The 16,993-nt window shown below is 40.4% G+C and overlaps 1 protein-coding gene across 11 annotated transcripts in view; it reads right to left on the reverse strand.

Annotated features, from left to right (window-relative positions):
• Positions 1-16,993, reverse strand: part of myo18ab (myosin XVIIIAb) — a 171,247-nt gene that overhangs the window by 108,505 nt on the left and 45,749 nt on the right. For 6 of the 11 annotated variants that reach the window (XM_040130483.1, XM_040130476.1, XM_040130478.1 and 3 more), the window contains exons 4-14: positions 15,049-16,272; positions 13,371-13,433; positions 11,251-11,328; positions 9,435-9,500; positions 8,687-8,774; positions 7,609-7,715; positions 5,511-5,687; positions 3,993-4,203; positions 2,558-2,700; positions 2,148-2,248; positions 861-924 (exon numbers count right to left, since the gene is read on the reverse strand). In XM_040130483.1, the coding sequence (XP_039986417.1) occupies positions 861-924; positions 2,148-2,248; positions 2,558-2,700; positions 3,993-4,203; positions 5,511-5,687; positions 7,609-7,715; positions 8,687-8,774; positions 9,435-9,500; positions 11,251-11,328; positions 13,371-13,433; positions 15,049-16,272 (2,322 nt within the window). The remainder of the gene's footprint in view (positions 1-860; positions 925-2,147; positions 2,249-2,557; positions 2,701-3,992; positions 4,204-5,510; positions 5,688-7,608; positions 7,716-8,686; positions 8,775-9,434; positions 9,501-11,250; positions 11,329-13,370; positions 13,434-15,048; positions 16,273-16,993) is intronic. The other 5 variants (XM_040130482.1, XM_040130486.1, XM_040130481.1 and 2 more) reach the window with 2 other exon arrangements.

Consider the following 16,993-nt stretch of genomic DNA (forward strand, 5'->3'; position numbering starts at 1 on the left):
TCTTCACCCAGGAAAGAATTCTGCAATCATCTGTGGTCTTCCAGGCCTTTTGGTGTTGCTGAGCTCGCCAGTTCATTCCTTCTTTCTAAGACTGTACCACATTGTTGATTTGGCCACTGCTAAAGTATCTGCTATCTGTCTGATAGGGTTGTTTTGTTTTTTTTAGCCTAACGACGGCCTCCTTCATTTGCATCGACACCTCTGTGGACCGCATATTGAGAGTTCCCATGAACAGCTACCAGATGCATACTCAACACTTGGAATCCAGTCCAGACCTTTTATCTGCTTAATTTGTCATGAAATAACAAGGGAATAAACTACACCGGCCATAAAAGTGATCAATTGTCAATTGTCCAATTACTTTTGAGCCTCTGAAAATGAGAGACTGTATAAAAATGGCTGTAATTCCTAAACAGTTAATGCGATAGTCTTCTTAAACCTCTTGAATTAAAGCTGAAAATTTACACTTCAATAGATCTTGATGGCTTTATTTCAAATTCGTTGTGCTAGTGTACAGAGGCAAAATTAAGAAAATTGTGTCACTGTCCAAATACTTATGTACCACTGTACAACTGTATGCATTTTTTGAATAAATATCATACATGGTAGAGTCAAACCAATATATAGGCCAATATTACAGTTTCTCATTGCAAATACATTGGTATCAGTGTATATGACAGCGAACAGACAACAAGAAATTGAAGTACAGAAATGAAAGTGACACCATTCTTTAATTTATCCAGCAAGGAGTAGTAAAATTTATCATTCAACTGTAAAATGTCCTGCTCACATTTCTTGGTTGCAACTGTTAAAAATGTTTTTACAGGAACATTACCAGTTAAACCATCTATTGTGCTTACCTTATGCTGTGGTATGATCCCAAAGGCACTGTTCTCAGCCAGGTGGTTAAAGTGCAGCTCCGTTCTGGAAGAGTGGCAAGATACTTGGATCAGTATGTTCCTCTGTGCCAGTGAACTGCTGAAGCCCACGGATGTTTTTGTAGATGTTTTCAATGTCACATGAATTTTACCAACAGCGTCTTTTGATAAGCAGACAGAAGTAATGTGTTTTGGTGGTGTTTAATTTGTAACCTGTTGATTCAGAGCTGATTTAATAATTTTTTTAACATTATATTCAAAAATCTAGGACAGCAATGTTGTTGGTAAAATGCTGAATTATAGAGTATCCAAAGATTCAATGAAGACAAATGAAAACATAATCTCTTAATTAAGACCTTGACAATTACCGAACCCTCTAAAGGCTAGACTACTAGACCCATATCAACTGCTTCATTACACTGATTACACTGATTTTTTAGACTCAAAAGAGGGTTCTATTGACCAGCTGAATAAATTCAACCAACAAAACGGAGTACAGGTACACTACAGCTTTGTCCCTCCCTATTTGCTACTTAGTGCACTGCTTTTAACCTCTGCCGTTTTGTGTGCGAAATGGGAAATGTATGCAGTAGGCCTTTAAAAATGCTCACAAAAAAGTTAATCCTGACACTACCTGTCATTTGTAATGCACGATAATGATTCAGAAGTCAAAATCTCATGCTGCTCATCATAGTAAACTACCGGGAGTTTATTACATAGGAAATAGTGAATGGGTATAAATCTGGATAAAAAGGGGCTGGAGAGACAATAGTGAGAGCCAAATAAGAGTGGCTTTCATCAAAGTGGGATGAGCTGTGGCTCTGAACCGAAAATTGAACAGTCAAAAAATTCTCACTCACAGAACTCTGAGGAATCTTACCTATTTCACAGGTTTTTATGTTTTAGTTCAATCAAACCACATACAAACATGTTTAAAATAGTCTTAATAGGCAGGGACTGGATCCGCTAAAAAACAGAGCCACTGACCACAACACACTGTATGATTTTTATCTCCTGACCGTCAACACCAACTGGCCTGGAATGACTCGAACAGATCCGGTCCAACTTTGTCTGAACTACAATCATCTCAACAAATTTTCCAGGAGTTGAAGACCAATCAAAAAAAACGAAATCAAGGAACAAAGTTGAAATTAACCGCCCCTTTGTGATCAAACATCACAAAAAAAGCACAACTTGAAAAAAATTGAATTATTTGAATTCTTTTTAAATGCTGTAATTTAGTTGACAAAGAGGTGTTAGAGGAGTCACCTCAGGCTGCTGTCAGCTCCGGCCATCATGTAGTAAAAGATGTTGAATGTAGACTCTCCCTCGGGTCGTCTGCTCACCCTCAGTTTCTCCAGCAGCATCGTCTAAGCAGGAGGAGACAACATGGGACATAAAGTTCTGTTATGTATATACTCAGAACATTAAATGGTAGTGAGAGAGGATTTGAGTGCGTAGTCAGTCTCAATTTCATTTTTGCAAACCTTCGTCTCTTAAAGAATTTGGTTAGTTTGAGTTTATATTCAAACTGTTGCAATTTAAGCAACAGATATAAGTATTGTTTGTCTGAAGCGAAGTGACCCTGAAAGCATGAAAAAGGTGTGTGTGTGTGTGTGTGTGAGTATGTTTTTGTCTATCTGTGTGTGTGCGTGTGTTTTTGTGAGCGTGCGCATTACCTGGATGGAGGCGGACGCCACCTGCCCAGCCTGGTCGAAGTCGAGGGACACCACGTGGGAGAAGTGGCTGGCATTAGTGTTCATAGCAGTGGAGCTGTTGCCAAAAGCTTCCAAGATGGTGTAGACCGCCTGCCACTTCTCAGCTGTGTCACACACAAAAAAAAAACAAAAAAACAACAGAGGGGTAAGAAGAAAGGAGGGGAAGGAGAGAGGAGTGCTTGTTAAAAACAGACCGGACCTGATAGCCCGGACATTGAACTGTTAGCTGAGATTCTGCCCCCATATTTTCTGCCAAGGGAGATCACATGTGCCATTGTTGTTGCTTTTTACATCCCGCCATCAGCTGCTGCTAAAGTAGCACGTGACATCATCAACTCCGTCACCGCTAGATTACAAACTCAATACCCAAATGCTTTCATGGTCATCTCAGGAGACTTCATCAATACTTCTCTTTCTGCCACACGGCCAAGCTTTTATACCAACCCGTTAACTGCCCCACCAGAGAAAAGAAAACTTTGGATTTACTGTATGCAAACCTGGGACATGCATACACTTACTCATACACAACCTGGTGCTTCTTATTCCAACATACACACCCATGGTCCAGCAGCAGCCTGTGACTACAAGAACTGTGAGGAGGTGGACGCTGATGAGACACCGCACGGATGTTTTGAGGCTACAGATTGGAATGTACTCTGTGAGCCCAATTGGGACAAAATTTCTCCATGAGTACATAAACGTTTGTGTGGACGACGCCACCCCCAACAGGACAGTGTGATTTTTCCCCAACAGCAAGCCCTGAATCACCTGCGACCTGGAGGAACTGCTGAACGGGAAGAAGAGACCCTTCAGGGACCGGGACAGAAACCTACTGATAGTGAGGCTGAGGGAGAGCAGAGATGCTCCCAGGAGGAAGCTGCACAACACGCCCCAGAAAACAGTGTGAGGGATGTGAGGTCTGGTACGGAAAATATCACAGGTTTCAAGGCTGTATCCCGCCGGTTAAAAACAACAAACGCATTTGGTAACTGCAAACGGCAAATCATGTAAGCGTTTATTGCATATTGATCAGGGCAGTGAGATCCAATCACAAGTGGTCACACATGAGGCATGTTGAGAACGCATTCTAAATGCCAGTACACCATCCACGCATAGTATGTTTTTTCATGACAGTTAAGTTTAGAAAGGTGGGGACCATATTATATTCAAGGACAATTTCACAAGCATCAGCTCCAAATGCAGTGATACACCCCAACATCATCCCCATTCAGTCTTACCAGGTGACCTGCATCATGTGAAAGTACTGTACTACTACATGTAAGAGATCTGTGGACGGACGGCACAGCCTCACTCTCTTTCAATCTATAAGTCAAAAATAGCTCTTCATGTATTTTTGTGTTGACTCTGCTCCCCCCTTTTCCATCTGCAGACTCACCAGAGAAGATTTTGCCGGTGCTGCCGGCGATGGAGACCAGATACTGGAGCAGGTGCTGGCAGTTGGTGGTCTTTCCACTGCCAGACTTGCCCAGCAGCACGATTGACTGATCCTGCCGGGTGGTGAGCAGGTTGCGGTAGGCCGACTGGGCCACAGAGTAGATATGAGGAGCCGAGTCCTCACGACGACAGCCTTTGAACATGTGCATCACCTGATGGGGGAGGAAGAAAGGGAGAGGAAGAAGAAGTGGAAGAGCACGAAAGAACGACATTGACAAAAAAAAGCAGAGAGGCATTCAATTAAGAGTAAGTGGTATGAAGCATGTCTAGCCATCGATGTAAGACTTAACCATAATGCTGCCAATCAAACACTGTGTCAACACAAAGGGCGCATGGTGAGCAGCACGTTAACAGAGCAGCAGCAGCTGCGTTTCGCTGTTTCTCTACACAGGATACGTTCAGCCACAGTATTGAGCTGTAGGTCACCCACGTTTTTGGAAGCACTCAGAGCCCACAAGTAAAATATAGGAAAATAAAACTGAGGCATAAAAATATGCTTCTGGTCGAATTTATGGGCATATACTGCTAGTCAAATGTAAGCTGTTAGGCAGCCTGTATAAGACAGCTGGACTGATTAAAACGGGACTGCATGTGCACATGAGATGGACAACTGTGTTCTGTGTTCTGCGTGGACATGCTGTAATATTTCTGGCAGTTACCCAACATTTGTGACAATCATCAAGCATGATAGTCGGTCTGAAAGTATTACCAGCATATGATTAAGACATGTTTAAATATACATAAGGTTTCTGATGCCAGGTAGAATTCAATAAGCAATTCTCACACATCCTAGAAACCTGAGAAATTGCAAATTACATTTCCAATTTGACAAAAAGCAGGCAAATCCGAGTACTGTAAAACTGCCTGAATAATAGTATGTCCTTTTAAAACTAATCCAACCATTTTCATGTTTTCCATTAGCTGAGAGCAACTTCTCTGATGAATCCTCAAGAGGTAAACAAGGAGTCCGATTTCAGCATGCAAATCTCAAGTGTCTGGCCTTATATTTTCAGCTAAGAATGTACGGACTGCATGTGTTATTTATTAATTTAAGATTTGTTTCGAATGTTAATCAGACCAAAACATGACAACAGAATCACATAACACACCCTAAAATGATAACAACAAGTCCCACAAATACCCCCCCCCCATTACGTTGTGGCTATGGATCAAGTGCTTTTCTCTCTTGTAATAATTCTCTTCATCAGTATGAATTACATATGACTTACAGCTTCATTACTAGTAACATCATAAGACACATTCAAAAATGTATTCCATTTTTACCAATATCTGCTCTTCTCTGCAAATCCGTGTTCCACTTAACCCAAATTTTCTAAAAAAAATTCTTCTGCACCCAAATATGATAGACGAACATGCCATTCCAAAACCATCGGCATACATACAGTATGCTGCTATAACAGCAATATCAGCTGGCCCCAATCATCAGTCTTAAGCTTACCTTCTCAGAGTACATGGAGGGTGTGCTAAGGGGGTTGATGACCACCATGTTCAGTCCAGCATAGGTGTGAATGAGATTGCCTCCATAGCGCTGTCTCAGTGAGTGCATCACACTGGACTCATTCAGATAGAGCAGTGAGGCTAGGTCCTCCGATCGGTCGTATGATGGAGGGTTGGCCTACACATAGAGAGAGAGAGAGAGAGAGAGAGAGAGAGAGATAACAATGATGGCATTTAACTAGCAACAGATAGATGGGGAACCAAGATATGGATCAGGGGAAATCCCTGGACTATTAGTGTGAACTGGAGTTAGTCTACAGTCAAGTGGCACTGCAAAATGACCCCGGGAAAAAAAACACTTAAGGGTCAAGCAAGTGGCATCAGCATGGAGGAATGTTGAGAGCTACCAAGACCATAGGTTTCTGGTTGATGCAAATAAAACCGGCGCTCCTCTTTCTTATCACCAAATTACCTAGGAGTCCGAAATTCTTAAATCAAACAAATGCTTCTTACATTTCATTAGGGATGAAGTATCACTTCACTCTCTCTTCACTCCCTCAGAGCCCCAGACAGAGTAAAGTAGTCTTCAAACATCAGACATAAGTCAGGGATAAATCTTCAAAAACAACTCAAAAATGTATAGTTTCATTCTAAAGAAGGTCCACTACTTCCCTAAAACAGCTGGCCACTGCAGTTTTTTTTATCAAACTCTACTCAAACAGGAAGAAACATGCATTTGTTGAAGACTATTTTCAGCAGCAGATTAATCCACATTTGGTGCTCTGGTGAATATCTGAGGCAGCAGGACAGTGTATGTGGGACTCAGTCACAATAAACTACAGTGTGGGTGTTCATGGTAATGAAGGAATATGTCCCTCTGTGCAACTGTGTGGCTCACTCGTGTTTTTAATATAAAATGTTAAAAAGTTAAGGTGTATCAGGCTTTGGATACACATACATTAGTTATTAGTGGAATACATTCATTGTTGATTCGGATCTGCACATGAGATTTGTTGACAGTAAGAAAATTATACAATATAACCAAACTTATCCTTTAAAATTAATGGAGAGGTCAGTAAGAAGAAGGTCTTCTTTTAGTACCCTAATGTGCTTATGTCATCAGATATGTTGCCCACTGAGAAAAACAGCCTTTTACAGGCTTGTAGCTTTTATCTTATTGGTGAACAGGGCTCCTCCCTACCCTCTGTCTTCCCTTTATTCCCCTCAATAAAGTCAGTACTGCTAGTGATTCCGCAGATGTTTAGACAGACCATTGAACAGGGAAGTCATTACATCATTACATCATCAGCCAAATGACTTTGACACTTTTTCGTCCATTGGGTGATGTTTTAGAGTATTACAGTCAAAATCTTAGCAATGACATGAAAAACAAAGTTGTTTTGTTCTAGTTAACACATTTCCAGAGATTTTAGAAAAACCTGATTGGGGAAAGAGTTCTGGCCGAGTAAACAAATGTCAACAGTTGGCAGCTGCTGACTGCGAAATTACCCCACCTCTCCTTCACTTATCCCATCATTCCTGACGGCTGTCACCGTCCTCTGTGGCCATCAGTGGCAGCTTGACTCTCTGTGTCTGAGGACCTCTGACGGAAAGACCAGGGACTGCTGATGCCAGTTAGCTTCAGGCTAGCTCTGCCTCTATTTCTTTTCAATTTTACATGGTACCTGCTGAATAAATACTAAACTACCCTTCATTCTTTCTTATTTTGAAATCTAAATTTGGCTTGACTGAGGGATCATTTATGAATGTCAAACTTGAATGTACCTGTGACAAAATAAAATTACCAAAACAAAGTTTGAGACATCAACAATTACATGCTCATTCCGTGGAATACTGATCTGCTGAAACTGTACATGATGACATCTGATTAATTCATAAAAATTCTATCATTTATAATGCACAGGAGTGAATATGAAAAGCGGATGTCAATAAAAAAATATTTAGAAAATGCTACACTATAAAAGCATTCAATTGTATGGGTGAACAGTGTTTATCAAATTGTGCATATGAACTGCTGAATTGGAACAGATTCATACTGGTGCACTACCATTAACCATTTGCAGCCATCTCCCACTCACCTTTTCTATGTCGTCTTCGTCCACATCCAGTACTGTCCCATCATGCTCGAGTTTGATTTTCACCTTGCCCTCTGGCAGGGAGCCAGCCTCTGTCTTCACCACAGTGGCTGGGCAGAGAAAAAGACGGGAAATATCGACAGCTGTTAGCCTGCTGGCAGTGCTCATACTTATCTGTTTATCTTCACCGACTAATTAAAAGCCAAATCCAAAGCAGGAAGTTTATGATTTTCATTTTTTAAGACTTTGAAGCTGCAGACCACTATATCAGTGAAGCCAGAGCTTGTAATAACACTCACAGTCAGAAGAGTCACCATAACCTTTTCCCTTCCACTGACAGAAAACACATTAGACCTGATAACTTTTTACCACCCAATATTCCACTTAGGTCTAGCACGATGAAAAATGTTCCTAGATTGCTGGTACTATGAAATGTTCGACATATATGAATATGTAATATAGGAAACGATAAATTAGACCTGTCTTCTCTTTATTGTGGATATTGCCAAAAAACAATTGAACTCACAGCATAAAGATTGTAAGCAGGAGGAAACAGCTAGCCTGGCTGTGTTCAAAGTTTAAACATATGTCTATCAACACCTCTAAAGCCCAAATATTTTAAATGTTGTATATCTTTTGCTTAATCTGTACACAAGATGAAAATGTGAAGAAGACAAATTTGTTATGTTTAGGGAAGTTACGTGCAGGAGCCTTACAGTACAGTACAGTACCCCCTGACTGACTTATGTTATGATGCACTAAAAAGAAAAGTGAATACAGTATGTTTAAATCCAGCAACGAAGTGAGAGGGAAACTGAATCCCAGTATTACCGGGTGAACATTTCATTTCAAATAGTAAGGCAAATTTCAACAGCAGAATATGTGTAATGCTGACATTCCTCCACTCTGTTCCAATTTTATATTTCTGTTATTTGGAAGGCCACCAAATTTTAAAACAGGGAGAGCAAAATTGCCCATAACAGCGTACAAAATTTCCTACAGTAGAATCATGAAGATGGAGATGGCACAATACATGTTAAAAAAAATAAAAAATAAAAAAAATAAAGAAATCACAACTCACCCAGGGAGAAGCCATCTTTGTGGACTAGCCAGACTTTCTCTGATCCATACCAGGCTTGCTCCGCTGCAATCTGCTCCTCTGTCTTCACCTGGTGGACAGAAGGACAAAGAGAAAAATTACTGGTCAGAAGGGACGAGGATTATTGTCAAATCAGATGACTGGACAACTCATAGTCACACTGGGTCTTTCTGAAACCACCAATATTACCAGTTTAATACCAGCACATGCTGAAAAGTTATGAAGGGAAAGCTTGTCAAGATGATGACCATGCAGTGGATGACAGTGGACTCAAAAGTCTCACAGTCCACCGAGCACTGCATGCTCCTTCAGAGTGGTGTGTGAGACTGTGAGTGTACAGTATGTGTTTGTGTGAGAAACTTCAAACCAGAAACACATCAATATAACAAGCTTTAGGGATGTGTGAAAGATGTTTAAGAGCAACCCGGGTGACCAAAAGGAACACAATAAAACTGGAATAAACAATAAAAGTAAAATAATAAAAACACGTTAAAATTAAGAAAATAAGAAAGAAATTAAGATATTTTTGGATGTTAACCCAAAGAACTAATTAAGTCATAACTATTGATGAATATTTAAATTTCAAATAATTTTAAATGGGAAAGTAAACAAAACACACTGAAATTAACAAGGAAAGGAAGAGCGCACAACACAACACAACACTCCACAGTGCAGGGTGAATACGGGACGAGCTGGTGGTGAATTACACTCAGGCACAGTGAGGCCAGACCTGGGATTGCTTAGCCGCAGTATGAGATGCCTGAAGAAGGGCCACAGGATCCTCTTCCACTGATCCCTTGTGATTTGGCCAGCACGAGGAGGTCAAAGGTCACAGTTATATATGAGTAACATGTTATACAGACACACATACAGAAAAATAGATAAGATAAAATAGATGAGCAAGCAGATAAATGGAAGTATCATCTGCATTACTCTAGACTGTGTAATTGCATTACAAGTATAGCTTGTCATACTTATCCAGCACACTTGAGAGAGAAATCCAGCTTACTCTACAGGAATGATCATATATGAGGTCACCTGTTATGATCCACTTATTGGATTTGTGCTAGATCTGGTTTAAAAGATTCATATGTTCACTGGTGAAGTGTTTACAGAATGACAGAATAAAATGAATGCATCTTTAACAAACTACAAAAATTCATCATGTCACAAAACGGTGGCCTGGGAGCAGCTGAAGGTAATAAATATCCATATAACACTCTTAAAATTCTACTTCACAAACATCACCACACATGAATGTATCATGGTGTATCACTCCCTCACCACATCAGTCTTCAATACAAAAGATGCAAAGCCCATGCAGGTTACTTCTATCAGACTGATGTGTCATGAAAAGAGGCATTAACGTCATGCCATTGTGTTACAAATTGCAGCTCATGTTGAAGACAAAACAAGGAATGATCTGCCATTGAGCTTTTGAATAATTCACACTTTTAAAAGTATCAGAAGACAAAAACATCTGACTGTTGACTGAAAGTAGGCTTTGTGTGGGGTTTGGGTTTTCTGTAAAACCCACCATCAGATGAGTAAAGAACTGTCAATTTAAGCTATATGTTTACAGTACAAACATCAGTTCAGGAAATTTTCAGGCTAATTGAGCACAAAGACTTGAAGCATATGGTGAAACTGCTAGTCTAACTCTGCTGAAAGTGAAATAAATACACCTTCTAATAACTCTAAAGGTATCTTATTTAGATATTGTAACCAAGGTTATCACCAATGCATTCTTGAGTCAGGTAGGAGTTGCTTTGTTTTGCAGTCACTCCACCCAGTAGACTTAGGTCAAAAAACTGCTCTTAAACCACAATGTATGGGTTTTGCTGTTCTTTTTTGGCATATTAGGTTACAATATTCAAATGAAAGAATTACAGGAAGTTTTTTTTTTCCTTTCGCTGATGATGTGAGGTGAGGTGATACTTTTCCCCCTGCCTAAACCAGTCTAAACATGTCCTACACTCATCTCTGTACTGGATTAACAGGAATTACACTAGTATCAACACTCCCGAATGGTTGCCAGTGGTTACTTTCAGACCATTTTTTAAAACATGATTCCTTTTGTGCTGAATAATGAAAAATTTGAAATTAAATGAAAATGTTTCTTCGTAGTTTCATCCATTGCAACTTGACAAAAGGTCTTCAAAATTATTTAGGCCATGAGACAAAACTTTCTACCACCATCAACAAGGATTATAATTAAAGTAAGGCTAACAATAAAACATCATAAAAATTTCAAGTGAAATCTGATTAGTCAAATAATGGTTCTGGAATCAATTCATGTTAAGGGTTTGATTAATGCTAAAAAATATTTTATCCGTTATATCAGATAGACACTGACTGGATTAAATTTTATAAGCTGTCAGTTTTTTTTGTATTGGTGGCAGCCTAATACAGATGGAAATACTACAGACAGGGAAAATGGGGAAAATGAGGGAAGGTTAGAAGGACTCCGCGACTTAAACTCCATCAAGCCACACAAGTACAAATCCAGCCAGGGGGGCAAGAGGAAGGCATGAGGGCTGCTGTACCTGGAGGGAGCCCTGGGACAGCGGGGCTGTAGGGGCCGGGGCTTGTTCAGAAGACGAAACAGTGCCTTCTGGCTCCAGCTTAGCCACAAAACAGCCAAAGAGAGACAACGACAGCCAGCAAATGAGGTGGAAGTAAAGTATTCAGAGAAGGGAAGAGAATGAAGGGAAGGGAGAACAGGAGAAGGAAGAAGACAAGGTCAGCATGGAACTTTGAATGAAGAAAATGTAGTGCATAAAAAGAAAAAAGGGAGCATGGACACTTGACAGAGTAATGGAAAAAATGAAATGGCTATGAAATAAGTAACAATGGGGTTGAGTGACACACATTTCTAAAATTTAACTTGAAACGGAATGTGATATAAAGCAAAGAACAGAGCCAGAGTGGAGTTCTGTAAACTGAAGAGCATAAATCATAACTAAATTGATAAGTACCAAGCTACAGTTTATCAATCAGCAGAACTGTGGAAATCAGTTTGGCTGGTGGAGGTTGTTATGTTGTGACAAAAAGGGATGTTACACATAGGGCTTGTACCCCAGTCAGAATTTTATAGGCCTATCTAATTTATTTTGTTTTCAGTTCAGGCCAGCCATTGGACCACAAAGTTTCAAAGTCAAAAAAGGTTTGTCCAGTGTTCTGGAGGTAAAAGTCATGAACATTTTCTATTATTACTGACAGTTTAAATATCCATACAAGAGATAAACAGTTGTGTTAGGAAGGGCTTCTTTGATGCCCTCTGGGCATAAAAAAATAATGAGAAGTAAACTACAATTACAGAGATTAAAATTTAGTTGCATGCTCTACTAACATCGAACTGAAACTAAAGATTACACATTATGAAACCTGTAAATATATTCGGTTTAAATCAGTCACTCTCACACACTGTCAGATTTTAATTTTGGATCAAGTCAGCATCTGTAGGACAGTGTTTAGTTGCAAATAGAAACAACATAGTTCTGAATTTGATACAGCTCTGATTCACGCCACCGACTGGTTTCCCTCCCTCCTTTCACTCTTCTCAGTCTATAAAAACATTCAGATAGCAGCTTGTCATCGTTACCCAGCGCAGAATGTTGACTTCACTGGTTAAAATCACAAAAGTCACCTGCTGCAGATCATATCACATCTCACTAATTAATGTTAATTGCATGAGTAACTTGATGGCAAGCCCAAATAACTTCACTGATGTCAGGATTGTGTGTTTGCTTGCAGCTGATGTCCGCACTCAGCTGATATCTCTCCTCTCTAGTAAAACAAAAGCTGATCACGCAAGGCGAATTCGAGGAGTCACATTTTTCATTTTAGCTTTCATTCATGTCATATTAATAATTTAGGCTTAACGTGAATAGATTTGAATCAGGACCTTCAGTATTTGGATCGGGTAGCCTCTGAAAATAGGGGTGTGTCAGATTTAGTAGGCTACAGCTGTTATTCTAATGTGTCAGATATACTGTATATTTAATCAACATTTAAGTAAATAGTAAGTATCTGATCAAATTCAGTGTCAGCAGATTCTCAATATTACAGTGGCAGTCACACAATGGTGATTGAGCCCCTGGTGTACTGATGAAAGTATTGCAATATTTATATATTTGAAGTATTACGAACCGGGTGTCTGTGGCGACATTTGTCAGTGAGATTAGCACTTACCGCTGTCGTTCATCAAAAATGCTTCTACAAAACAAGACAAAGGGCACTTTGAACATTTTTGGACAGCGAATCATTTTGAAATATTGCAGGGAGTAATGGAACAAGGTGTAGCCACACTGAGCTGTTAGATGAGAGCTGCAGGAGACAGGCTGCACACCTCCAACTTCTCGGTGAGGTAACCCAGTGAATCAGAGCTACAGAAATAAGGGTTAGAGCTTTGGTGCCACCTCCAGCAGAGGGGATAACATTTCACTCAGTCATGAGTCACAACTGAGAGACCAACTGTTGGGGCACAGTCAGGAGGGCAACAGAAACCCTGGAAACACTTTCCTTTGCTGTGTGTGTCTGTATGTAAACACCAATAAACAATGAGCATGTTAGGCATGGTGATTAATTGGTGCAAGAGGTGACATGAACAGGCAAAGAAACACATAAAACCAAGAGAATGCAGATGTACAGCAGGGTGATTTACGGGGGCACTGAAGATCCTCATCAGGCGTCTCTGAGCCTCCTCGGTGGGACTGAGGGGTGCCTCCTACGGGTCAAGCATCAAGCAACATATTGACACTAAGCCCACTGATACAGATGAAGCAAAGCCTATGACTAGACACAAACAAAAAGGTATCAAACATATGAGTATGTTACTTATTCCTCTTACAAATCAAAGACCCTGTTAGCCACAACTGTCTTAACATATGTTTCTCACAGGGAACTCAGTCTGCACACACACACTTCTGTCATCAACATAACAGTAGCAGTTTGGATTACTGGGGAAACTGATTTGAAAAGACCATGTTAAGGAGAAAATGCAGGAAGGTGCTTCAAACAGCACGCACATAGAAAAATCTATGAATTCCATACCCTTAATAATACAATTCTCTGTTTAAGAGAAAAAAATTTACAAGACACAAGTTGCAAAGAATCAACCCAAGCAAGCGGAAAAATACACTGAGTTAGCTTAAATTTCCATTACTTAAATCAATGTACAACAAAACAACGGGCATAGATTGCCATTCTTAGGCCCTTCCACCAGCGGGCCAAAACCCCAATGCTAATGCCACTCACATATTATAATGCCTGTAAATGAAACATAGAGGTTGAATTTATCAGACAGATTTTACTAATAAGTTAATATCTTTCCTGCAAATAAAAATGACATTTTTTGTGGATCTGCAATCTACTACATCCCTCCTCTAAATTACAATACATTAAATGGTAAGCTTTGATAATCTAACAGTGGATTCTCTGAGTAAACTAATACCCAGTGAGGTCTAGTTGCTCAACTTTTTTGTAACCATGTCTGCCATCTGTGAAGTGCTTGGAGAGTAATGCTATGTGCCTGTTCAAGTGTTGTGCTTTGAAACCACAAAAACCTTTGTAGTCTCTCACAAATAAACAATAAACTTGCTTTGTGTCTGTCTGGCAAAATCAAAAGACCAAAAGAACAGGACAAAAAGTTTAAAGCCCCAAGTACAGAATGTTTCAGACACAACATATAACATACAGTTTTATCTTTTAAGTAGTTTGTCCTAAGGTTACTAATACACAAAATACCAAAACCATTAAGAAAACATCCTCTGCGAACCACCAATATTTATACCACATTCCATGGCAGTCTGGTTGTCTTATCTTGCCCAAACCTGATACCCAATCCTGGATCTTTATGACCTGACTCAGGCAAAGTCAATAGGTACTGCAAAGTTTGAGACCTCAATCTGACCCAATCCTAAATTTTTGCTTTATTTCATTGATTACTGACCTTTAACTCACCAGACTAATGCATAGCATTGGCTACACTGTCTATTTCCCTCTAACCACTGGGCATTGAGTATCAACTTTCAACACACAACACTCATTGAACCTTTGGTCCTGCCACAGGTGGCTCAAAAGAAAAAATATTCACAGTTATCCAGTTCTAAAGAAAGGTGATTATTATTTCATGTTACTTTTTATGTTCCACAGCTTGCCTACAATGGCTATCAAGTGACTCTAGAACCTTGCCACACTGAGGTTACACACATATGTGGGGTCTGTAAACAAACAGCACAGTGCTCTTCTATGTCAAACATGCATTTCAAATGGCCATGCACTTTCCATATCAATGTCTCAAATCTTGACCAGACATGCAAGATGTGGACACTGTACTATACCTCTTGTTGACTGACAGCAGGTTGCTGAATGGGACTGATTCCTGGAGGGGGAGACAGTGGACCAGGATTGGGACAGGGAGGATCGGGACTCACAGAGGTTGCAAGTTGATAGGGTTTAGGGGCTGGAGTGAAACGTGATGGAGAGAGGGGGGAAGATGTCTGGGCAACTGAGGTGGTAGAAGGAGGATTTGTAGGAGTGGGTTTTGTGTCAGCAGATGGTTTGGGTTCAGGTCTGAAGCCAGGAGGTGGAGACAAGGGTAAGGGCTTGGAAGCTGGGATCAAACCAACCACCGGTGGGAGAGATGAAGGTCTGGAATGAGTTAATTTGGAAGAAGCTGGAGCTGAGCCCGTAGAAGCCATGCTGATTGGGTTTACAGCAACCACAGGAGATTTGAGCCCCTGTATAACTGGACCAGAGCTTGTGAGTTTGTAATTGGATTCCTCTGGTTTTAGGGTAGTTTTATCCACTTTGGACTCCTCCTTTGTTTGTTCCTGCTCAACTTTTTCTCCTTTCTTTTCATTTTTCTTCTCTAACTCTATTTTTTCTGGTCGTACATCTTTGCGTACTCTTGGGCGGGGCTCCCTCATTCTGCCCCTGACCATGAGGTTCGTCAATCCTCGTGAAATGTCATCTTTGTCTTCTGTTTTGATTACGTCATGTTTAAAAGTGAACCCTGACATCTTGGGGGCCTTAGACACTGAAGCTGGTGCTGGCACTGCTATAACAGGTTCATCAGCAGGCTTGGCTGCTTCTTGAGATTTGTCTGATGGTTGTGTTGGCCCTTTTGTCTCGTCCTCTTCTGTGGGTAGGACAGCAGAATGAACCACCTTTACTAATTCCCTCCGTGTCAGACCATGGTCATCTGTAGCATCCATCTGTTTGGCGCTGGTGCCTGCAAGTTTGAAATTACTGGTGGCTGTACCATTGACCACGCTTTTACCCATTATGCCATTTTGCTCACGCTCACTGTTCATAAGTGGATTTGGGTTTAGAGAAGCTTGTGGTGTTTCAGGGCTCCTACATTTCTCTCCCACCTTTGAGGGTGGCTCAGGGCACACTGGGACTTTAATAGGTTTCCTGACTTTAGGTGGGGAGGGACTCCTGATCCGGGCTACTGACTCCGTAGGGGAAACTGATGGAGGACTTTTTGCCCGGAAGAACCCCCTGCCAGGGTCTAGAGCTGGCACTGACTTGGCCCGGTTGGGCAGCCCATCACTTTCTGACTACTCATAGAGAGGAAAAGAGAAGGGGTATAAGGACGTGAATAATGAATGAAAATCCAAGCAACATGTCTTTATGCCAACAAAAATTATAATGTTTGTATGTTATGTTGAGCTGAATGTGTCTGCAGTCATTGTGTCAAACAATAATTAAAGACTAGTGAGAGAAAAGATTTTACGACCAACCCTAACCCCAACAGACAAGTCTATTAACTTGTTACATTACTAACCTTAATGCAGTATTAGACACTATACTTTATTAATAAAATATTCAGTGTCGTTCAGCTTTATCCATAAAATCAGATGACCACTGTTTACAAATTCCTCGCTTGGTCAAGAAATCACAAATTTCATGACAGAGTCAATTTACATCACAGATCCATTTGTCCAGGTTTGATACATTTATGATCATAGAACATCAAGCATACAGCTCCAAATGTGACAGACAACTTTTAATCAAGGACTACAAAAAATGCCACTAATTGTAGAAGATATTTTTACAAGAACAAGCAATTTTTAAATTTCTACGATTACAGCGCCCCTTCATGACTGGCTAAGGGGTCTTCAGACATGTCTTAATCCAGACTGGGTGCTTACTTTTTTGGAGAGGCTGGGAGGCTTGGTTCGCTGGATGATTTTAACTGTTTAAAAATCCTTTAGTGAAATGTTTTCCTATCATCAGAGTCAAGGAGCCTCATGCAAGAACCACTTGCATTGGCACATA

Source organism: Xiphias gladius, chromosome 7 (assembly GCF_016859285.1).
Source record: "Xiphias gladius isolate SHS-SW01 ecotype Sanya breed wild chromosome 7, ASM1685928v1, whole genome shotgun sequence".
In the NCBI taxonomy this organism is placed as follows: domain Eukaryota; kingdom Metazoa; phylum Chordata; class Actinopteri; order Istiophoriformes; family Xiphiidae; genus Xiphias; species Xiphias gladius.